This window comes from Lagenorhynchus albirostris, chromosome X (assembly GCF_949774975.1).
Source record: "Lagenorhynchus albirostris chromosome X, mLagAlb1.1, whole genome shotgun sequence".
Taxonomy (NCBI): domain Eukaryota; kingdom Metazoa; phylum Chordata; class Mammalia; order Artiodactyla; family Delphinidae; genus Lagenorhynchus; species Lagenorhynchus albirostris.
This window is the reverse complement of record NC_083116.1, coordinates 58,673,238-58,698,514: the sequence shown is the minus strand read 5'-3', so window position 1 is coordinate 58,698,514 and position 25,277 is coordinate 58,673,238. Positions and strand designations below refer to the sequence as shown.

At 36.3% G+C, this 25,277-nt stretch overlaps 1 protein-coding gene across 5 annotated transcripts in view; it reads left to right on the top strand.

The window, feature by feature from the left end:
* The window catches only part of APOOL (apolipoprotein O like), a 125,472-nt gene that overhangs the window by 69,230 nt on the left and 30,965 nt on the right, over positions 1-25,277 (top strand). For all 5 annotated transcript variants that reach the window (XM_060137432.1, XM_060137430.1, XM_060137433.1 and 2 more), the window contains 4 exons: positions 9,768-9,887; positions 12,790-12,844; positions 14,347-14,445; positions 20,495-20,586. In XM_060137432.1, the coding sequence (XP_059993415.1) occupies positions 9,768-9,887; positions 12,790-12,844; positions 14,347-14,445; positions 20,495-20,586 (366 nt within the window). The remainder of the gene's footprint in view (positions 1-9,767; positions 9,888-12,789; positions 12,845-14,346; positions 14,446-20,494; positions 20,587-25,277) is intronic.

The window sequence follows — 25,277 nt, the reverse complement described above, 5'->3', positions numbered from 1 at the left end:
TTTATTCCTGTCTTCCCCCTAGGTTCTTCATGACATTTTTTTTCTTAAGTTCCATATATATGTATTAGCATATGGTATTTGTCTTTCTATTTGTGACTTACTTCACTCTGTATGACAGACTATAGGTCCATCCACCTCAGTACAAATAGCTCAATTTCGTTTCTTTTTATGGCTGAGTAATATTCCATGGTATATATGTGCCACATATTCTTTATCCATTCATCCGATGATGAACACTTAGGTTGTTTCCATCTCCTGGCTATTGTAAGTAGAGCTGCAATGAACATTTTGGTATATGACTCTTTTTGAATTATGGTTTTCTCAGGGTATATGCCCAGTAGTGGGATTGCTGGGTCATATGGTAGTTTTATTTGTAGTTTTTCAAGGAACCTCCATACTGTTCTCCATAGTGGCTGTACCAATTCACATTCCCACCAACAGTGCAAGAGTGTTCCCTTTTCTCCACACCCTCTCCAGCATTTATTGCTTCTAGATTTTTTGATGATGGCCATTCTGACTGGTATGAGATGATATCTCATTGTAGTTTTGATTTGCATTTCTCTGATGATGTTGAGCATTCTTTCATGTGTTTGTTGGCAGCCTGTATATCTTCTTTGGAGAAATGTCTATTTATGTCTTCTGCCCGTTTTTGGATTGGGTTGGTTTTTTTGTTGTTATTGAGCTGCATGAGCTGCTTGTAAATTTTGGAGATTAATCCTTTGTCAGTTGCTTCATTTGCAAATATTTTCTCCCATTCTGAGGGTTGTCTTTTGTCTTGTTTATGGTTTCCTTTGCTGTACAAAAGCTTTGAAGTTTCATTAGGTCCCATTTGTTTATTTTTGTTTTAACTTCCATTTCTCTGGGAGGTGGATCAAAAAGGCTCTTGCTGTGATTTATGTCATTGAGTGTTCTGCCTATGTTTTCCTCTAAGAGTTTGATAGTTTCTGGCCTTACATTTAGGTCTTTAATCCATTTTGAGCTTATTTTTGTGTATGGCGTTAGGGAGTGATCTAATCTCATACTTTTACATGTAGCTGTCCAGTTTTCCCAGCACCACTTATTGAAGAGGCTGTCCTTTATCCACTGTACATTCCTCCCTCCTTATCAAACATAAGGTGACCATATGTGCATGGGTTTATCTCTGGGCTTTCTATCCTGTTCCATTGATCTATCTTTCTGTTTTTGTGCTAGTACCGTACTGTCTTGATTACTGTAGCTTTGTAGTATAGTCTGAAGACAGTGAGCCTGATTCCTCCAACTCCATTTTTCGTTCTCAAGATTGCTTTGGCTATTCGGGGTCTTTTGTGTTTCCATACAAATTGTGAAACTTTTCGTTCTTGTTCTATGAAAAATGCCAGTGGTAGTTTGATAAGGATTACAATGAATCGGTAGATTGCTTTGGGTAGTAGAGTCATTTTCACAATGTTGATTCTTCCAATCCAAGAACATGGTATATCTCTTCATCTATTTGTATCATCTTTAATTTCTTTCATCAGTGTCTTATAATTTTCTGCATACAGGTCTTTTGTCTCCTTAGGTAGTTTTATTCCTAGATATTTTATTCTTTTTGTTACAGTGGTAAATGGGAGTGTTTTCTTAATTTCACTTTCAGAGTTTTCATCATTAGTGTATAGGAATGCCAGAGATTTCTGTGCATTAATTTTGTATCCTGCTACTTTACCAAATTCATTGATTAGCTCTAGTAGTTTTCTGGTAGCATGTTTAGGATTCTCTATGTATAGTATCATGTCATCTGCAAACAGCTTTACTTCTTCTTTTCCAATTTGGATTCCTTTTATTTCCTTTTCTTCTCTGATTGCTGTGGCTAAAACTTCCAAAACTATGTTGAGGAAGAGTGGTGAGAGTGGGAAACCTTGTCTTGTTCCTGATCTTAGTGGAAATGCTTTCAGTTTTTCACCATTGAGGACGATGTTTGCTGTGGGCTTGTCATATATGGCCTTTATTATGTTGAGGAAAGTTCCCTCTATGCCTACTTTCTGCAGGGTTTTTATGAAAAATTGGTGTTGCATTTTGTCGATAGCTTTCTCTGCATCTCTTGAGATGATCATATGGTTTTTCTCCTTCAGGTTGTTAATATGGTGTATCACATTGATTGATTTGCGTATATTGAAGAATCCTTCCATTCCTGGAATAAACCCCACTTGATCATGGTGTATGATCCTTTTAATGTGCTGTTGGATTCTGTTTGCTAGTATTTTGTTGAGGATTTTTGCATCTATGTTCATCAGTGATATTGGCCTGTAGTTTTCTTTCTTTTTGACATCCTTGTCTGGTTTTGGTATTAGGGTGTTGATGGCCACGTAGAATGAGTTTAGGAGTGTTCCTCCCTCTGCTGTATTTTGGAAGAGTTTGAGAAGGATAGGTGTTAGCTCTTCTCTAAATGTTTGATAGAATTTGCCCGTGAAGCCATCTGGTCCTGGGCTTTTCTTTGTTGGAAGATTTTTAATCACAGTTTCAATTTCAGTGCTTGTGATTGGTCTGTTCATATTTTCTGTTTCTTCCTGATTCAGTCTTGGCAGGTTGTGCTATTTTACGAATTTGTCCATTTCTTCCAGGTTGTCCCTTTTATTGTCATAGAGTTGCTTATACTAATCTGTCATGATCTTTTGTATTTCTGCAGTGTCAGTTGTTACTTCTCCTTTTTAATTTCTAATTCTATTAATTTGAGTCTTCTTCCTTTTTTTCTTGATGAGTCTGACTAATGGTTTATCAATTTTGTTTATCTTCTCAAAGAACGAGCTTTTAGTTTTATTTATCTTTGCTATCGTTTTCTTCATTTCTTTTTCATTTATTTCTGATCTGATCTTTATGATTTCTTTCCTTCTGCTAACTAAGGGTTTTTTTTTGTTCTTCTTTCTCTAATTGCTTTAGGTACAAGTTTAGGTTGTTTATTCAAGATGTTTCCTGTTTCTTAAGGTAGGATTGTATTGCTATAAACTTCCCTCTTAGAACTGCTTTTGCAGCATCCCATATGTCTTGGGTCGTCATGTCTCCATTGTCATTTGTGTCTAGGTATTTTTTGATTTCCTCTTTGATTTCGTCAGTGGTCACTTCATTATTAAGTAGTTTATTGTTTAGCCTCCATGTGTTTGTATTTTTTACAGGTCTTTTCCTGTAATTGATATCTAGTCTCAAGGTGTTGTGGTTGGAAAAGATACTTGATACAATTTAAATTTTCTTAAATTTACCAAGGCTTGATTTGTGACCCAAGATATGATCTATCCTGGAGAATGTGCCATGAGCACCTGAGAAAAATGTGTATTCTGTGGTTTTTGGATGGAATATCCTATAAATATGAATTAAGTCCGTCTTGTTTAATGTATCATTTAAAGCTTGTGTTTCCTTATTTATTTTCATTTTGGATCATCTGTCTATTGGTGAAAGTGGGGTGTTAAAGTCCCCTACTATGAATGAGTTACTGTCGATTTCCCCTTTTATGGCTGTTAGTATTTGCCTTAGTTATTGAAGTGCTCCTATGTTGGGTGCATAAATATTTACAATTGTTATACCTTCTTGGATCGATCCCTTGATCATTATGTAGTGTCCTTCTTTGTCTCTTCTAATAATTATTGTTTTAAAGTCTGTTTTGTCTGATATGAGAATTGCTACTTCAGCTTTCTTTTGCTTTCCATTTTCATGGAATATCTTTTTCCATCCCCTCACTTTCAGTCTGTATGTGTCTCTAGGTCTGAATTGGGTCTCTTGTAGACAGCATATATATGGATTTTGTTTTTGTATCCATTCAGCCAGTCTGTGTCCTTTGGTGGGAGCATTTAATCCATTTACATTTAAGGTAATTATCAATATGTATGTTCCTATTCCCATTTTCTTAATTGTTTTGTGTTTGTTATTGTAGGTCTTTTCCTTCTCTTGTGTTTCTTCCCTAGAGAAGGTCCTTTAGCATTTGTTGTAAAGCTGGTTTGGTGGTGCTGAACTCTCTCAGCTTTTGCTTGTCTGTAAAGGTTTTAATTTCTCCATCAAATCTGAATGAGATCCTTGCTGGGTAGAGTAATCTTGGTTGTAGGATTTTCTCCTTCATCCCTTTAAATATGTCCTGCCACTCCCTTCTGGCTTGCAGAGTTTCTGCTGAAAGATCAGCTGTTAACCTTTTGGGGATTCCCTTGTGTGTTATTTGTTGTTTTTCCCTTGCTGTTTTTAATATGTTTTCTTTGTATTTATTTTTTGACAGTTTGATTAATATGTGTCTTGGCGTGTTTCTCCTTGGATTTATCCTGTATGGGACTCTCTATGCTTCCTGGACTTGATTAACTATTTCCTTTCCCATATTAGGGAAGTTTTCAAGTATAATCTCTTCAAATATTTTTTCTGTCCTTTTCTTTTTCTCTTATTCTTCTGGAACCCCTGTAATTTGAATGTTGGTGCATTTAATGTTGTCCCAGAGGTCTCTGAGGCTGTCCTCAGTTCTCTTCTTTCTTTTTTCTTTATTCTGCTCTACAGTAGTTATTTCCAGTATTTTATCTTCCAGGGCACTTATCCGTTCTTTTGCCTCAGTTATTCTGCTCTTGATCCCATCTAGAGTATTTTTAATTTCATTTATTGTGTTGTTCATCGTTGCTTGTTTCATCTTTATTTCTTCTATGTCCGTGTTAAATGTTTCTTGCATTTTCTCTATTCTGTTTCCAAGATTTTGGATCATCTTTACTATCATTTTTCTGAATTCTTTTTCAGGTAGACTGCCTATTTCCTCTTCATTTGTTAGGTCTGGCGGGTTTTTATCTTGCTCCTTCATCTGCTGTATGTTTTTCTGTCTTCTCATTTTGGTTGTCAAACTGTATTCAGGGTCTCCTTTTTGCAGGCTGCAGGGTCATAGTTCCCGTTGTTTTCGGTGTCTGCCCCCAGTGGCTAAAGTTGGTTCAGTGGATTGTGTAGACTTCCTGGTGGAGGGGACTAGTGCCTGTGTTCTGGTTGATGAGGCTGGATCTTGTCTTTCTGTTGGGCAGGTCCACATCTGGTCATGGGTTTTGGAGTGTCTATGGACTTATTATGATTTTAGGCGGCCTCTCTGCTAATGGGTGGTGTTGTGTTCCTGTCTTACTAGTTGTTTGGCATAGCGTGTACAGCACTGTAGCTTGCTGGTCGTTGAGTGAAGCTGGGTGCTGGTTTTGAGAGGGAGATCTCAGAGATTTTCACCGTGTGATATTATATGGAGCTGGGACGTCTCTTGTGGACCAGTGTCCTGAAGTTGTGTCTCCCACCTCAGAGGCACAGCACTGACTCCTGGCTGCAGCACCAAGAGCCTTTCATCCACACGGCTCAGAATAAAAGGGAGAAAAAGTAGAAGGAAGGAAAGAGAGAGAGAGAGAGAGAGAGAGAGAGAGAGAGAGAGAGAGAGAGAGACGGAGAGGAAGGGAGGGAGGGAGGAAGGAAGAAAAGGAAAGAAAGTGGATAAAATAAAATTAAGTAAGATAAAATAATTTATTAAAATAAGAAATAATTATTAAGAGAAATTTTTTGAAAAAAACGGTCGGATAGAACCCTAGGACAAATGGTGAAAGCAAAGCTATACAGAAACAATCTCACACAGAAGCATACACATACACTCTCACAAAAAGAGGAAAAGGGGAAAAAATCATAAATCTTGCTCTCAAAGTACACCTCCTCAGTTTGGGATGATTCATTGTCTATTCAGGTATTCTACAGATGCAGGGTACATCAAGTTGATAGTGGAGATTTAATCCGCTGTTCCCGAGGCTGCTGGGAGAGATTTCCCTTTCTCTTCTTTGTTCTCACAGTTCCTGGGTTTCAGCTTTGGATTTGGCCCCGCCTCTGAGTGTAGGTCGCCAGAGGGCGTCTGTTCTTCGCTCAGACTGGACGGGGTTAAAGGAGCCGCTGATTTGGGGGCTCTGGCTCACTCAGGCCTGGGGTTGGGAGCGGTACGGATGCTTGGTGAGCCTGCGGCAGCAGAGGCCAGCGTGACATTGCACCAGCATGAGGCGTGCCGTGCGTTCTCCCGGGCAAGTTGTCCCTGGATCCCTGGACCCTGGCAGTGGCAGGCTGCACAGGCTCCCCGGAAGGGAGGTGTGGAGAGTGACCTGTGCTCGCACACAGCCTTCTTGGTGGCAGAAGCAGCAGCCTTAGCGTCTCATGCCTGTCTCTGGGGTCCTCACTGTTAGCTGCGGCTTGGGCCCTTCTCTGGAGCTCCTTTAAGCAGTGCTCCTAATCCCCTCTCCTTGCGCACCAGGAAACAAAGAGGGAAGAAAAAGTCTCTTGCCTCTTCGGCAGGTCCACACATTTCCCCAGACTCCCTCCCTGCTCGCCGTGGTGCACTAACCCCCTGCAGGCTGTGTTCATGCCGCCAACCCCAGTCCTCTCCCTGCGTTGCGACTAAAGCTGGAGCCTCAGCTCCTAGCCCCGCCCGCCCTGAGCAGACAAGACTCTCGGGCTGTTGAGTGCCGGTCGGCACCGATCCTCTCTGCGGGAATCTCTCCACTTTGCCCTCCACACCCCTGTTGCTGTGCTCTCCTCCGCGGCCCCGAAGCTTTCCCCCTCCGCCACCTGCAGTCTCCGCCCATGAAGGGGCTTCCTAGTGTGTGGAAACTTTTCCTCCTTCACTACTCCCTCCCTCTGGTGTAGGTCCCGTCCCTATTCTTTTGTCTCTGTTTATTCTTTTTTCTTTTGCCCTACCCAGGTATGTGGGGAGTTTCTTGCCTTTGGGGAGTTCTGAGGTCTTCTGCCAGCGTTCAGTAGGTGTTCTGTAGGAGTTGTTCCACGTGTAGATGTATTTCTGGTGTATCTGTGGGGATGAAGGTGATCTCCATGTCTTACTCTTCCGCCATCTTCCCGATTTGAGGTAGTTTTATTTATTCCTTTCCAACTTAGTGTCTTCTATTTCTTTTTCTTTTCTGAATGCACTGACTAGAACGTCCAGTAAAATATTGAACAGAAGTGGTGAGAGTGGCATTTTGTATGTTTCTGATGTAAAGAAGAAAACACTCATTCTGTTACTAGTAAGTATGACCTAGCTGTGGGAGTTTTGTGTTAAGAGAACATATTCTGTATATTAGTCCTTTGAAATTTCCTAAGACTTTCAATTCCTGAAATGGTCCAGGGTGCAGTCAGTTTTTTATACATTTCCATTTGTGCTTGAAAATATTATGTAGTTTGCAGTTGTTCAATGCACTGTGCTATATATATCCGTGAGATCAAGCTTGTTGAATATATTTTTCTGTACCAGCAGTCAATAGATTTTTTCTTAAAATGCCCTATAGTAAATATTTTAAACATATGCAACTCTGTCACATTGTCTCAACTGCTGTTGTAGCACAAAAGCAGCCGTAGACAATACGTTAATGAATGAGTATAGCTGGTGACCCTATAAAACTTGATTTACATAAACTGGTGACTAGTCCATGGGCTATAGTTTGCCCACTTCTGCTCGTTACTATTAGTTTTTATTTTTAATCTGGTTTTTGATCAGCCATCATGGAGAATAAGTTAAACTTCCTCTATGATGGCAATTTTGTCTATTTCCCCTTGTTTCATGTATTTTGAGAATATATTAATAGATGTATACAAGTTTAAGAATGTACTCTCTCATTATTTAAACTTTTTGTCTTAATATAGGCACTTGATCTCTAGTAATGATTTTTGTCTCAAAGTCTGTTTTGTCTAATATTAATATAGCTTATAGTAGCTTTCTTTTGGTGGCTATTTGCCCAATATGTATTTTTTATTCCTTTTTTTCCCTAACCTTTCTAAATAGTTGTTTTAACAATGTCTCATAAACAAAATGTTGGCTGTATTTTGTAAATGCAATCTCGTCATCTTTGTCTTTCAACTAGATCATTTTATCCGTTTGCATCTATTATAATTTTTAATATCTTTGGAATCATTTCTACCAAGTTTTTGTGGTTTTTGTTTTTCTTACCTCTTCTGTTCTTTTATTTCCTTTCTTTGCTTTATTTTCTCTCTTTTTTTTCTATAACATAGTTTGTTAATTCTGCCTTCTTTTTATTTTCTTTTATTGGTCACCCTAGAAATTTTAACCTGCATTCATTTCAAGTCTCATCAGTATATTTACCCTCTGTCCAAACCATATTAAGAACCGAGAACATTTTAATTTCTGACATCCCTTCCTAACTTATACTATATTGATACTCAGAGATGTAGTTCTATTTTTTAAACACATGCCTAAAAATTATTATTTTATACATTCATTGTTTTAGTTTTACCCACATATTTACCACTTTCTTTGCTAATCATTCCTTCTTCCATCACAAACCTTCTCAATGGGAATATTTTTATTCTGCCTTAAGTACATGTTTTAAAATTTCCCACTGAGGGTCCTTTGGTTACACATTATCTTGGGTTTTGTCTGTCTGTGTCCTTCTCCCCTCATTTTTGAAAAAAAGATATTCTACTGAGTATATAATTCTCAGTTAAGTTACTTTTTTTTTAGTGCATTGAAGATATTATATTGTGTCTTCCAGTGTTGTTTTTGAGAAATCAAAGTTTATCTAATTTTTATTCCTTTGAAGGTAATCTGTCTTTTCTCTCTGGCTTTTTTTTTTTAATATCCCCTCTTTGTCCTTGGTGTTATAGAGTTTTACTATGACTTGTCTAATTGTGGAGTACTTTTTATTTATCCTGTTTGGGATATGTTAGTTTTCTGAACCTGTCAAGTGTTCATAAGTTCTGGAAAAATCTTGACTATTCTCTTCAAATATTACTTCTGCCCCATCTTTCTCCTTTTCTCTGGAACTCTGATTAGACATATATTAATATTTCTCACTCTATCATACGTATCTCTTTCATACTTATTTTTCATTTCTTTGCATAAAAATTTCTTTAGGTCTACTAATTCACAAAATCTCTCAGCAACTGTAAACTGTATCCAATCTATTAAAACTTATCAATTGAGTTCTTTATTTGTTTTAATTTCCAGTTCTAGAAGTTCTCTTTCTCTTTATTTTCATTAGCTTTGGTAATTTTTGTAGTCTCTTGCTCTTAACTCAGATTTCCTCTTTTATTTCTCTAAAAATAAAAAATATATGTATTTGATACCATATGTTCTAGTATATACATTTTTTGTGGCTCTGATTCTGCTCTTTGTTGTTTCTGCTAGCTCTTGTCCAGATGCTTCCTTGTGTTTTCTGATTTTGCTTCTTTGTGTTTTTTAATTTTTCAAAATTGTGGTCTCATATTTCTTGGACCTTTATCTGTTGTAAATCTTTGAAGTCTGGGTAGCTTCCTTCAGAGAGGAGATGTTCATTTGCTTCTGCCAAGCATCTGTGGGGGATACCAGCCTGGGAGCACCTTAAATGTATACTTAATTTGAGATTTCTTAGATTATCAAGATAGTTTTATGCTGCACATTATGAGTTCTCACTTGTGCTTGCCAATTCTTAGGAAATATTTCTTTCCTCTCTACTCCGTGCCCAATCTTTGAGACAATCAGTTTTCCTAACAGTTCCTTGGAGTGAACTGTTTATTTCTAGTTCAACCTTAAATTGAGCATGCAGCACCTTGAGATGCCAATTTTATAGGCTCTCCAGTAAGATTGCCCACCTCAAGCTCATTCTGGGTTTTGTTTCCTGATCCCATACTCCATGAACCATCTGTTTTACAGCAAATGACATCAAGGTAAAAGCTGGCTTAAAATACATTTTATCAGCATTTTTAGTTGTTTTCAGTAGGAATGTTGATGAGGATTCTTATTCTGCCATACTGCTGGAAAAGGAAGTTCAGCTATTTTATATTTTTGACATGAATTTTTTTCCTTCTAGCTCCCCATATATACTGCACCACCTCTCCAGTCTAAATATGTTGATGAGCAGCCTGGTCATTTACAAATGGGCTTTGCGTCCATTCGCACTACAACTGGTCGTTATATTGGCTGGTGCAAGGTAAGTGAATTCTGATAGTGGTTTCATATCAGAGGGTTCTCATTTTATTACATAACAGTTGTTCCAGTTATTCATTGAAGTGTAACAAACTACCCCAAAACTTAGTGGTTTAAAACAGCAACTGTTCTATCTCATGATTTTGTGAGTCAGAAATTTAATCAGACTTCAGACAGCTGATTCTTCTGTTGCATGTGGTGTTGACAGAGGCCACCCAGTGGTATTCATCAGGTGAATGGGCTGATTTAAAGGGTCCAAGACAGCTTCATTCTCTTCGCTGGCACCTTGTCACAGATGGCTAGAAGGCTGGGCTCAGCTGGGAATGTTGACTGAAGCATCCACACCTGGCCTCAGGTAGTCAGATAACTTACATGGACAGTTCAGGGCTCCTAGAGAATATGTTGCAAGAGGCCTTAGTCAGAATTTGCCAAGCTTCTTACCTGTCTTCAGGTGTCCAGGAAGGTTACTTCTACAGCATTCTGTTGTTAAATGAAGTCATTAAGGCCAACCCAGTTTTTATGGGAGGGGAATTAGATACCATCTCTCAATATGAGTAGCAGCAAAGAATTTGTGGCCATATTTAATCTACTCTACCACTACTGCATAGATTAAAGTAGTTCAGCAAGCATTTATGTCACGTGGCATGTACAAAACATTGCTTGACCTTTTATATGAAGTTCTGAGATTACTTCTGCATTGTTAGTTATTTGGCTGAGTAAAATATTCACTTGTTAGGTTTAGTTCATAAGACCGTTTTGACTATAGTCAGCTATTGGGCAAAATAGAATTCACCTTATTTTAATACTTAGCCTTCAATCATCATTATCCAGCAGCAGAGGGGTGGAGTAAGCTAGTACAATACTGCTGTTTCATAATCATCGCATCAACATAGATGTGTGCTAACATCAACATCTGCAGTGTCAGTGTCATAATGATAATGGTGGTACCATTGTTTTCATCATTCTGACCTAATAACCACAAAACTTTTCCTCCAGTCTAACCTATCCAATTGTGAACCCTTGTGCTTTTTTTTGTTTCTAATCCATTCTTTTTAAAAAGAAAATTCTAATGGTCTTATGAAATATCAAATCTGTGAACTCTGGTCATTTCAGATATTTAAAACGTCTGATGAATACATGGTGTTATTTTTTTTAAATTTGTGCCTGTCAGACAATTCTAATAGACTTTTATAATTCTAATAATACACTTTTAATAGTTTGACTAGTTGTACTACACACTATTAACAGTTTGGTCTCAGCAGGAAATAGCTTAACTAATTAGGGTCTGAGTCATGCCCCTGAGGCTGTATGCCAACAGCTGGATGATTCAGACTGAAGTCTCTTGACACCTAATTTTCCATAGTGTTCTCAAAGTTGTTTTCAGTGAGGTTAATTGTTCCTGTGAGATCTTTAAATTGCTGTTGTTACTATCAACCAATTTAAGACTAAAAGGACTTTTTACTCTGGTAATATGCTGAAATGAATAGATTGAAGAAGGGCACTTTCAAATGCATTTCATCTTCAATGTAAACATTTCCTCTCTAATGTTCTCCTTAAAATGTAATCTATTCTTTAAAAATTACCTCCGGCTCAAATTACATTCTACATTAAACTTAGAATCACAGGGCAAATTCAATTTCTATTCCTACTCCTTAGTGTTTCGAAATTTAGGTAGCAGCGACCTCCAGTGGTAAAAGTGAATTCCTAAACACAGCTAAGGAAAATTTCCCCAAAGTTTTCTTCCTCAACAGTTACATTATTCCCAATCAACTGATCAGTAAGCATTACAATTTTGAGGTGAAATTTTCTCAAGAGACAGTCCCCAAGGAGAAGTAGCTCAGTGGCAGTTAGGGTCTGTGTTGGTTTGTACAGCTTTAAACCATGATGAACAGGATGAACTTCTGCATCTGATCATCATGAAAGTATCTGTCTGGGACAAAGTTACTAATACCAAGATATATCAATAGAAATAATTTAATTCTTTCCTATCTAATATAATAATATCTATTGTCTTTGCTTTGAAAATCTCTTTTTTTGTTTTTATCCCATGGTTTCATAGCAACTAGTTCAGAGATGGAGACCACATATTTAGACTGTGTTTTCTAGTTTTATCAATAGAGTACAGCATGACTATGGGCAATTACTATGGGTAAATTATTCCATGCCTTCATTTTTCTTCTGATGTACTTGAGATAGTACATATCAAAAAATGTGTGTAACAATATTTCTTGCATTAAAATAAATAGTTAGAAACAGGTAAAAAGAATCTTTGATTTAAAGCTTTAATCCCTTCAGTGGGCTAATATAATCTTGATTTGCAGATAATTTATGTTCCTGTTGAAAACAAGATGGACACTAGTCTGTGTAGGATGATTTCTATTCTAAGATAAATGTCTTATTTAGATTTATTTTTCTCATTCTAATGAACACTAAGAAAAAGGGAGAAGATGAAGCACTTTTCTTTAGGCTTTTTGTTGTTTTCTCCACAAATCATTATGTTGTTGCTGCCTCATCTTTATTAATCAGATGTTGCTTCTAAGCTGAAATATACCTCTCTTCATGCTTCTAAAAAATTCCATTCATTTTTCTACGCTATCATAAAATAAGATGATAAATCTCTGTACTTCTGTAATAACTTTTCTGTGAGCTGCTCTGATTATTTTATTGGCATTACTTTACGCATTTATATGAGGAATATAGCAAACAAGTATTATCCATGTTAAATAGAATGAAAAGCAAGAAGTGAAGAGAAGCTAAGTTCAACAAGTGTCCACATAGAGAATAAACAGGAAAACTAGATTTAGATTTTGGTGCAATTTCATATAATCTCAAAGATGTGGGCTATTTGACCTAATTGAAAACATCTTCAAAAATGCAGATGTCCTTTTTTCCCCCTTTTTACTTAGGGTGTTTATGTCTTCATGAAATATGGGATAATGGATACAGTACAATTTGGAAAAGGTAGGTTGAGTGAACTGTCTATAATTAGAAATGTTCTATTGTCTTTTTAACTTGCAAGGTTTAAATGTGAGAAAAATAAACTTGGTATGTTATCCATTATCATGTTTTACCAACTCAGAAGATACTCTATATAGCAGTTTATAATAATAATAACAAAGCAATAGTATCTGTTATTTATTTAGCAATTATATGTTGAGGCATTATGATGAGCATGTTACATAATTTATCTAATTTTATTTTGTAGCAAATTTCTGGATGTCAGTATTATAATGACTCCCATTCTACAGATGAGGAAACTGGGGTTTAGAGGGGTTAAGTAGATTACCAAGGTCACATAGCTAGTAAGTGGCAACACCTGGACTCAAACTGGCTGTTTTAGGTACGAAACGCATATTGTATACTCATACAGCATAAATTAAACATATATCTCCATTGTTATTAATTAGTTTAAATAAGTACTATTTGATGTTAAAATACATAGTATTTTGCTATTGATTGCTAGGAAACACGATATCAATTAGTCACTCTAGAATATTTGAGCTACTGTTGGAAAACAATTGTGTTTGACTCGTTAGTTTGATAATGTTGTTTGGCAGCAGGTATAGCTCCCTAACATTTTTTAGACTAAGCCAGTTGTCAAAATAAATGTGTATTGGGGGACAGAAAGAACACCTAAAATTTTAAATGCCTCTGTGATGTTGAAATGCCTCTGTGTATGTATTATCATTATTTAATGTGTGTAGGAATTAATTCCAATTAAGTCCAAATTATATTCCTCATCAACCTTGAAGAATATGATTAAATTCCATTAAATTAATAATTAATAATTAAATAAATAATTATGATAAAAGAGTGTGTTTTTTGGATTGCATGGAACCAGAAACCATTTAAATATATAAAAAGCCAAGAAATTTGGACCTCTGCCCCCTTTCCATCTATTTTTTGTCTAGACTCACTTCTCATTCTGCTCATTGGTTTTAACCAAGAGCAATGGCTTCTCTGAGTTTACTGGGGAGTAGTGGCAAGCAGAGTGATAGCTGCATGTTTCCTTAGACTGTTATTCAAAGTTTCCTGCTAAAGTATCTATTTCAGTTCTTACTAGATCCTACCAATGTTTGAACAGATAAGGCCAGAAGCATTTCCATTATAAGAATATAATACATACACAATGAGGAATTTGCTTTATAGTAATTCATCTTAATCCATATAATGCTAGTGTACACTCTAGCATTATATTTCATTAAAGTGTAATAATCGCCTGTATTAAGGAAACAAATACCATTAAATCAGCTGTGGAAGGAAGATTTTATTTTGTAACAAGTAACTATTAACAACTGGCTTTTTAAGTTGCTGGTCAAATCATTATTTTGTGTAGTTCTTTTGAAGAATGTTTTAAACCATCTGCTATTATCTTAGCAAATCTCTAACTTTTCTTCATCATACCTATATAGAATGTCAATTATAATAAGTTATTTATATTATTTTTCAAATGATTTCTTGAGATGCATATGTCTATTTGAAGAATCCACCTCGAGATTTTCTTCCGAAAATTGGAGTGATTACAGTTTCAGGATTGGCAGGCTTCATTTCAGCGAGAAAAGGTAGGGTTAAAAATATATAATCTTTCTTTTAATGCCATTATATTAATTTCTGAATTTATTTATACAAACAGTTTAAGCACAGTGTACAGTAAGTCCCCTACATATGAAACTTCAAGTTGCAAACTTTCAGAGATGCAAACAGGCATTCCCATGTCCAATCATGTAAGTTAGTTCACGTGTCTGGCGTTGCTAAGAAGCACCAAGTGATAACGATGGAAACAAAAGTGAAAATAATTGAGAGAGTAGAGCAAGGCGAAAAGATGGTAGACGTCACTCTTTCTTATAACATGAATCATTCAACCATCGGCAAGATTGTAAAGAACAAGAACAAGATCGTGGAACATGGGAAGTCTATTGTGCCAGTGATGTGGACAATAATATCAAAGAAGCGTGGAAAAGTGATGGAGGACATGGTGAAACTTCTCAGTGTGTGGATGCAGGATCAGCATCAGCGTTAAGTCCCACTTAGCTTAATGCTGGTTCAAGGGGAAGGGAAAAGCCTTTATAAAGACTGGAAGAAGAAATACAGCAAAGAATCAGAGGGCCCATCTTTTAATGCCAGGCATGGCTGGCTTCATCAGTTCAAGGCTAGAGCCAACATTTACAACGTAAAAGTAAGTGGCGAGGCCGTGAGTGCAGATATGGTAGCTGCCTGGGAATTTCCTAAAATGCTTCGGGAAATTATTGATGAAGACGTGTATTTACCCGAGCAGGTTTTTAATGTGGATGAGACAGGACTGTACTGGGAGAGGATGCCAGACCGAAGTTATATCAGCAAGGAAGAAAAGTTGATGCCAGGCTATAAAGCAGCAAAGGATAGGCTAACTCTGTTGTTTGGTGGCAGTGCTTCCAGCAAGATGAAGCTGAAGCCTCTCTTAGTTTATCATTCAGAGAACCCAAGAGCCCTTTAAAACAGCCAAGGGCTCTCTTCCTGTTGTGTGGAAGAGTAACCCCAAAGCCTGGGTTACAGAGGCCATTTTCCAGTACTGCTTTTTCCACCACTTTATTCTGGAGGTAGGGAAATATTGCTTGGAGAAGGACGTCCCATTCAACATTCTTTTGCTGCTCGACAGTGCTCCAGGCCACCCCCCATTCATGGACAACTTTCATCCCAATGTCAAAGTAGTGCATCTACCACCGAATACTACATCGCTCATCCAACCTATGGACCAGGGAGTTATAGCCACTTTCAAGAAATATTATTTACGTCACACTTTTCGTCAGGAAGTAAAGGCAAGTGACGAATCAGGAACAACCTTGCGACAATTTTGGAAGGACTATAACATCTACAAGACCATAAAAAACATTGACTTTGCTTGGCGTGAGGTTACGGCCATCACCATGAATGGGGTTTGGAAGAACCTTTGCCCGCAGTTTGTTCACAATTTTTGTGGATTTGAAAAGGTGGATGAGGAGTCCAAAGAGGTCTTCAGCAACTTAGTGACCCTCAGCGAGAAGCTGGAGCTAGATCTGCAAGAGGACGACTTCACTGAACTGCTTTCTGTGCAACATGAGGAGCTTAGTAATGAAGACCTGATGGAATTGGAGGCCCAGAGAAAGGATGAAGAGAGACAAGAGGAAGAAGTAACTGAAGAACTGAAGAGATTCACGGCGCAGGAAATCGCAAGGGGATTTTCTTAGTTTTTGAGGCACAGGACCCTAATGTAGAATGGTGCACAAAGGTTGCAGCAGCCGTTCAGAATGCAATCCAGTGCTACAGTGTCATCTGTGACGAGAAGAAAAGAGCTACTACCCAGATATCACTGGATCGTTTCTTTTAGAGGGTAGATAGAAATGAATCCAGCAAGGAGCCAGAACCTATGCCATCAACGTCAGGCATGAGTGAAATTGCAGCTTGCCCTCTATCTCCTGTTGCTGATGATCCTTCAGCTCTACATCTCCCATTTCCTCTCGCTCCTCCAGTCAGTGACTCTCCTTGCTTGTTCACTCGATGCCAGCCCCTGTATGCCAGCTGTTGTACTGTATTGCTGTACTTCTTGAGGTACTGTACTGTAAGATTAAAAATGTTTTCTTTATTTTTTGTGTTTGTTTTTTATGTATTATTTGTGTGAAAAGTATTTTAAACCTATTACAGTACAGTACTGTGTAGCTGATTGTGTTAGTTGGGTACCTAGGACTAACTTTGTTGGACTTAACAAACAAATTGGACTTACAAACACGCTTTCGGAATGGAACTCGTTTGTATGTAGGAGACTTACTGTACCACTCTTCTGATTCAGGGAACATTTTCTATTAGTGTAGTGAACTGCTTACCAGTCAGGTTCCCAGATGCCAGCCAATGGCCAGTCCTGTAAGCATGCCTTTCTAACAATGGCAGTCTTGGGCATATGTTAACTCTTTTCTGCACATCACTAAATAACTCTTTCATAAGCACATGGTGAATTTTGTATTTGCCCATCTTCCATCTCTGGGTATAGAAATCTCTCTCAGTAGGATTACTGCCTCCACTCCTCACCTAAGCCCTTACTAAGCTGGTGCAGTTCTCTGGTCAGTAACCATCTGGGGCACCTTCCATTCATCCTCTGTCCCCAGTGCCAGTCATTGTCCGCAAATTAAATTACATGTTGTTGCAAGTCACAGCTCTGAACCAACCTGGAATCTGACATCAGATATGTTATGGTTGGTTTGCTCAGCTTTAGTCCTTAAAGTAGCCTTAACCCAAGTACACCTAATCAGATACAAAACATCTGAATTATAAGAACATTCCAGCATTCTAACTCTAGCCCATATATCTTATCCCAATAGATCTTCCCTATAGCTAGTATTAATCATAGCTTGTATCATATTTTTTATTCTAACACTATATGCAACTTCTAATTGAATACGTTATAAATTATTCATTAGGAAAGGCATTGAAAATCAGGATCACCACATGTAACAATAAGAGAAAGAATTAAATTTTGAATGAAACCGGCCAAAGCATATTACTCATTTCTCAGTGAGAAACTCATAATCCACTTGTAAGAGAAAATGTTCCTTAGGTCATTCACAATGACTCCATGTGTCAGAGCTAGAATAATCTAACCCAGTATTTTTCAAATTACAGAGCTCAGTTTATAAGTAGGTAGTGAAATAAATGTGGTGACTCTCAGGAAGCATTTTATTAAAAAATAAAATAGAGGACAGTAGCAAATATCAGAGTGTTTTGTACTCAGTATGGATAAATATTGTGAAACTTCTGTTTCAGTGGAGTGTGTATGTGTGTGTGTGAAAGAGAGAAACGTCAGAGACAGAAACAGAGAGAGAGAGAGGTCATAATGTAAAATTTGTTCTTTAGTATGAGTCATGGTCAAAAATGTACGAAAGATGTTGGTTTAGTCTAACCCTATAATGCTATAGCTAGAGGTCCAGAGAAAGGAAATCATTCAATGATTTCATAGTACATATCACATAGCTAGTTAGTGTCTTGTGTCTAGAGTCCCTTTCTACTTACAGGAGTAGGGCTATTGAACCCAAGTGAAATTTATTTTCTTGTAAACTGGCCTTTCATATCAAGTAAAGAGAGGATGAATGTAAGTCTTTTTAATATTGAAAATAATAACAAAGATGTATGTGTGAGAAATATTCCATTGTGTGTGTGTGTGTGTGTGTGTGTGTATATATATATATATATATATATATGTATGCAATGGAATATTACTCAGCCATAAAAAAGAATGAAATAATGCCATTTGCAGCAACATGGATGGACTTAGAGATTATCATACTAAGTGAAGTAAGTCAGACGGAGAAAGACAAATATCATGTGATATCACTTATATGTGGAATCTAAAAAAATTATGTAAATGAACTTATTTACAAAACAGAAACAGACTTACAGACATAGAAAACAAACTTACGGTTACCAAAGGGGATAGCGGAGGTGGGGGTGTAGGGAGGTAAATTAGGAGTTTGGGATTAACAGATACTACTATATGTAAAATAAACAATAAGGACCTACTATATAACACAGAGAACTATATTCAATATCTTGGAATAACCTATAATGAAAAAGAATCTAAAAGAAAATATATATAACTGAATCACTTTGCTGTACACCTGAAACTAACACAGCATTGTAAATTAACTATACTTCAATTTTAACACATTATTGACTGGGGGATTTTTGCAGAAACTGACACCTGTGGCCATAATATATCTCTGGTCAAAAATGTGTTAAAAGGTTTCAAAAAAGTATAACAACTACAAAAAAAGTAAATAAAAAATAAAATAAGATGACACATCAAGGAAAAACTGCCACCTTCCAAGTTTAGGAGCAGCACAATTAGGGGAATTTGACTGAGTCAAGGAAACCTACATTAAAGGATGCTAGGTCAGTAAAATCAACAACCAAACTACAGATACTAGAATAATAGTGAGCAAGACATATTTTAATATAGCTAGACCCTCTTTCCCAGTATCACAAAAACTTGTCAATATTTAAAGGAAAGCTACAGTAAAGGTTGAAGCAGCCTACTACCCACCTCCCTCAATGCTCTGTCTGTTGTAGACATGACTGTAGAAGGCCTCCTTACTAATAAACTGGACAGAGAAATACATCTTGTTTTTACCTACCCTAAACTATAAAGTTGCCTGCAAACATTGCCAGGTATTTTTCATCATAGTCTTTACTGATATACCAGATAGGGTGTCTCATTTTTAAATTAAGGGTTGTAAGAGCTGTTTCAGAAAATAAAAGTACTTACGCTAATTAGAAACCCCATCATCTAATTGTCCAGATCACATTTACAGACCAGGGTACCCAGACAAGCATTTAAAATACATATTGTTTTCAACCAACAGTCTGTTGGAACTAAGCTATGGCTTAGAGTGGTGGGTTTCACACTATTCAATAGAACCTAGGGTTCCATGGAAGTGTTTAGGGTTTGTATAGGGATAAGGAAAAAGCGGTGTAGATAGGGCTTGATAATGAGCTTCACTCCCTCAGGCTAACCAGAGTAGCTTCAAGTCTGTAAGTTTTATATATGAAGTTCCAGGTGAGATTCTATTCAAAAGACTTTTTTAAAGGATTTTGCTATTTAAAAAAAAAAGTTTGAAAATGACTCAGATGCTTAGTTAAGGCATTTTTGGAAATGAATGAATTATTGCAAGTTACTTGCAATTTTTTTGACTTTTTATTTTATATTGGAGTACAGTTGATTAACAATGTTGTGTTAGTTTCAGGTGTACAACAAAGTGATTCAGTTTTACATATACATGTATCTGTTCTTTTTCAATTTCTTTTCTCAATTAGGTTGTTACAGAATATTGAGCAGAGTTCCTTCTGCTATACAGTAAGTCCTTGTTGGTTATCCATTTTAAATATAGTAGTGATGTGTACAAGTCAATCCCAAACTCCCTATCTCTCCCCACTACCCATCCCCCCCGGTAACCATAAGTTTGTTCTCCAAGTCTGTGAGTCTGTTTCTGTTTTGTAAATAAGCTCATTTGTCACATTTTTTAAAGATTCTGTATATAAGCGGCATCATATGATATTTCTTCTTCTCTATTAAATTATTACTTTAGTATTCAAAATCAGTGACACGAAGGAATTATGTCCCTTTTAAAAATCCTTAGCTGACCAGTTAGTTGGATCCTTTAGCTATCTAAGGACTTAATCAAAAAAGGATCTCTGAGAGTCCATTTCAGTTTAACATGGTGTCACAAAAATGGTAGTTGATTAATTCTCTATATTGTCATGTTTTATTAGATACTTGAAAAAAATGTGGTTACAACTGTGGGTTTCTTAGGACATGAAAAAATACCTAGTTTTTTAAAAGAAGAAAATCATCAACCCCCTTTGTGTAGGTAATTATCAATGTTAGATTGAGAATACTTTTCTTAAATTAGACATGACAACTAAGGGGTATTAATTGAACTGTAATACTTAAAGACATTTTACCTATCATCTTGATTGGTATTATTACCTAAAGAAAATTTAACATAGGGTGATGGCTTAAAGGGGAACAAAGAAAGCATGAAAGTTATAAAAGCATCAAGTCTCTGGTAGCATCTGGTTGGAGTTTAATAGTTTGTTTGAATGTCATAGGTTCTAGGTTTAAGAGAATTGCTTATCCACTGGGACTGGCCACTTTAGGAGCAACTGTTTGCTACCCTGTTCAATCAGTAATAATTGCAAAGGTAAGTTCTTTTTAAGCAATAGCTTCATTTCAGTACTTGTTTAAACTCTCAGTGTGACAATGTTTAAATGTCATACAGCACCTGCAACATTTAATTTTCAGAGAAATATAGTTGGTATTCTCTTATGTTGGCAAAATCACATCAGCATCTCAGCGTGGTAAATGCCATGGTTGATTACATGATTATCACAAATAAATAGGACGAATTTGTTTAAATATTATTCAAGGAAGTAAATGCTGATTTGAGGGTTAAGTTCAGAGACAATGAATTAGAATTTATGGGGAGAAATACTGCTCCATTGTTGAGCTGTGTAAAATTCAGTTTTTAATTAACAGAAAATTATACCTGCTGGCAGTTGTCAGTTCAGCAATTTAAAATAATGCAAGAAATAACCAACTGATAGAAAACAGAGGCTTCTGAGGATTAAAAAAAATACACACACATATGCACACTCAATTTTGAAATCCATATTATAGTTGTTTTGTCATTTTCTTGTGAGTTTACCCTACAAATCCAAAGATTCTCCTAATGATTTGAAGAGTTTGTGTCAGTATTGTTATTTTATTTTTTAATACATATTTGGAGAAGGAGAACTTTGGGATATAGTTTTTTTCTTCCATTCCTTCTACTTTAATTACCAACATTTAACATTTCACCCTCACATTTGAAGTATTGTGTGGTGTTACCAGGACTTTCTGTACTTGTATTCTCATTACTTCATCTCTTTAATTATTGATGTCGATAAAGCTGCCTATTTAGTATTTTGAAAATGTCAAGGATATAGTGCCCTATGTAGTTTCTAATATGATCAAGCTATAAAAGCTTACAGCAAAGGAAGAGAGCATTATTCATTAAATCTAGTTAAACTTGAGGTAATTGATGGGTAAAATGATAAACTTATTTTTTAAAATATTTTCTAAGAATTTACATAGGAATTAGCCACTTAAGTTCATATAATGTTAGTACTAAAAGAAACCTTTGAGATCATTAGGTTCAACTTCCTCATTTTCTCATTTGCCAATTTGGAAACTGTGGCCCAGAGAAGTTCCAGTGACTGATTTGTCCAGGGTTCTATTCAGCTTCAGACATCTTGCTTCCCTGTCCATTTCTCTTCCCAGTGCATGATGCTGCCACTGATGGTTTTTGTTTGTTTAGAATAATGACTTTGTGGGGGGGGGTTTTTTAAATAAAATTGGTACCTACTTATTCTTAAATAATTTAAGCATTACAAAACAGAATAAGAAAAAAACCAACTAACCACCTGAAATTTTTCATCCAGAAAAATATGTGTTAAAATTTGATAGAATGCTATTCTAGACATTTCTTCATGCATACATAGACATAGAAAGATAGATGGATGAATAGATACAGTTTCGTAAGAACAGGATCATAGTATAGTATGCATCTTATTTTTAATTTTAAAAATAAAGTATGAAGTTTAATTTTACTTTAACAGAAGGAAAATAAAAACAAAAGAATTACAGGACTCCAAATAAAAAATTCTATGGTAAAAGATATTAATGTGAGTTCCTAAAAGTTCTTCTGTAGTTAAATAATGATTTTTACTTAAATTCCTAGAGTTGAGACCTTTGCTTTTCTTTGACTGTCATATAACAGCATCACATGTAATATCTGGTGAATTGTAATATATATACATATGTGTGTATGTGTATATATATATATATAGAGAGAGAGAGAGAGAGAGAGAGGGAAAACATGGGTTCTTATCCTGAGATCCATGATAGACTTAAGAGAATCTGTGACTCCGCTGCCCAAAACTATATAAAAACTTGTAAGTATACAATAGGAGCCTTCTAATTTGATATTATCAGGACCAGTAGTTAACAATTAATTGAAAATGTTAAAGCAAGAAGTTTTTTAAAAATCATAAATATGTATCTTAAATATTTTATTTCAATTTAAAACATAATGTGTGTTCATTTTTCTGTCTTTTGAAGTAGGACTTTTCTATGAGTATGAGTCTCCTAGTTAAAGGTCCATAACATCTTTCTTATAATTATCCATATCTGTAATATGTCTTCTACTGTTTGCAGTTTAGAGGTTTCTTTAAAATCTGATGAACGCCTTTTTTTGGCTGGGGGGCCACACCCACGCAGCACGCGGGATTTAGTTGCACTGACCAGGGATCTAACTTGCACCGCCTGCAGTGGAAGCAAGGAGTCTTAACCACTGGACTGCCAGGGAAGTCCCAAACATCAAATCAACACTTAAAAACATTTTTTAAATAATATGAGTGCAGAATCCTGTTTAATTTTTTATTTCTCCTAGCCTTTTACAGTTATCTTGAGCACCTCTAATTTGACAGTAGTTTTTTTTTTTTACTAATTCACTTTTGAGTCTTTACAAAATACTTAATTTTTGTAAACAGAACAATTCTCTTTACACTTATATTTCATCCTGTTATGTTACATTTAAACTGTTTAATTATAGTAAAGCTGATTAGAGATCTGGAAACAAATACAACTTAATCTTGATAAGCATACAAATCACTTGTGAAAGACAGTAGTTGCGTATATTGTAGAGTACCTACTAATGATGAATGTTCAGCATTCTATGACCATCATTTATTATAACTCTTTTTAATATTTTTATTAGAGTATACCTACTTTACAATGGTGTGTCAGTTTCTGCTCTACAACAAAGTCAATCAGTTACACATACACACATGTCCCCATATCTCTGCCCTCTTGCATCTCCCTCCCTCCCACACTCCCCATCCCATCCCTCCAGGTGGTCACAAAGCAACGAGCTGATCACCCTGTGCCATGTGGCTGCCCCCCTCTACCTATCAATTTTACGTTTGGTAGTGTATATATGTCCATGCCAATCTCTCACTTTGTCCGAGCTTACCATCCCCCTCCCCATATCCTCAAGTCCATTCTCAAGTAGGTCTGCATCTGTATTCCGATCTTGCCCATAGGTTCCTCTGAACTTTTTATTCCTTTCCTTTTTTAGATTCCATATATATGTGTTAGTACACGCTATTTGTTTTTCTCTTCCTGACTTACTTCACTCTGTATGACAGTCTCTGTGTCCATCCACCTCACAACAAATAACTCAGTTTCATTCCTTTTTATGGCTGAGTAATATGCCATGGTATATATGTGCCAAATCTTCTTTATCGATTCATCTGTTGATGGACACTTAGGTTGCTTCCATGTCCTGACTATTGTAAATAGAGCTGCAATGAACATTTTGGTACATGACTCTTTTTGAATTATGGTTTTCTCAGGATATATGCCCAGTAGTGGGATTGCTGGGTCATATGATAGTTCTATTTTTAGTTTTTCAAGGAACCTCCATACTGTTCTCCACAGTGCCTGTATCAATTTACATTCCCACCAACAGTGCAAGAGGGTTCCCTTTTCTCCACACCCTCTCCAGCATTTATTGTTTCTAGATTTTTTGATGATGGCCATTCTGACCAGTGTGAGATGATATCTCATTGTAGCTTTGATTTGCATTTCTTTAATGATTAATGATGTTAAGCATTCTTTCAGGTGTTTGTTGGCAATCTGTATATATTCTTTGAAAAAATCTCTATTTAGGTCTCCTGCCCATTTTTGGATTGGGTTGTTTAGTTTTTTGATATTGAGCTGCATGAGTTGCTTGTATGTTTTGGAGATTAATCCTTTGTCAGTTGCTTCATTTGCAAATATTTTCTCCCATTCTGAGGGTTTTCTTTTTGTCTTGTTTATGGTTTCCTTTGCTGTGAAAAAGCTTTGAAGTTTCATTAGGTCCCATTTATTTATTTTTGTTTTTATTTCCATTTCTCTAGGAGGTAGGTAAAAAAGGATCTTGCTGAGATTTATGTCATAGAGTGTTTTGTGTGCGTTTTCCTCTAAGAGTTTGATGGTGCTAGGCCTTACAGATAGATCTTTAATCCATTTTGAGTTTATTTTTGTGTATGGTGTTAGGGAGTGTTCTAATTTCATTCTTTTACATGTAGCTGTCCAGTTTTCCCAGCACCACTTATTGAAGAGGCTGTCTTTTCTCCACTGTATATTCTTGCCTCCTTTACCAAAGATAAGGTGACCATATGTGCGTGTGTTTATCTCTGAGCTTTCTATCCTGTTCCATTGATCTATCTTTCTGTTTTTGTGCCAGTACCATACTGTCTTCATGACTGTAGCTTTGTAGTACAGTCTGAAGTCAGGGAGCTGGATTCCTCCAGCTCCATTTTTCTTTCTCAAGATTGCTTTGGCTATACGGGGGCTTTTGTGTTTCCAGACATATTGTGAAATTTTTTGTTCTAGTTCTGTGAAAAATGCCAGTAATTATTTGATAGGCATTGCGTTGAATCTGTAGATTGCTTTCTGTAGAATAGTCATTTTCAAAACATTGATTCATCCAATCCAACAACATAGTATATCTCTCCCTCTATTTGTATCATCTTTAATTTCTTTCATCAGTGTCTTATAATTTTCTGCATACAGGTCCTTTGTCTCCTTAGGTAGGTTTATTCCTAGATATTTTATTCCTTTTGTTGCCATGGTAAATGGGAGTGTTTTCTTAGTTTCACTTTCAGATTTTTCATCATTAGTGTGTAGGAATGCAAGAGATTTCTGTGCATTAATTTTGTATCCTGCTACTTTACCAAATTCAATAATTAGCTCTAGTAGTTTTCTGGTAGCATCTTTAGGATTCTCTGTGTATAGTATCATGTCATC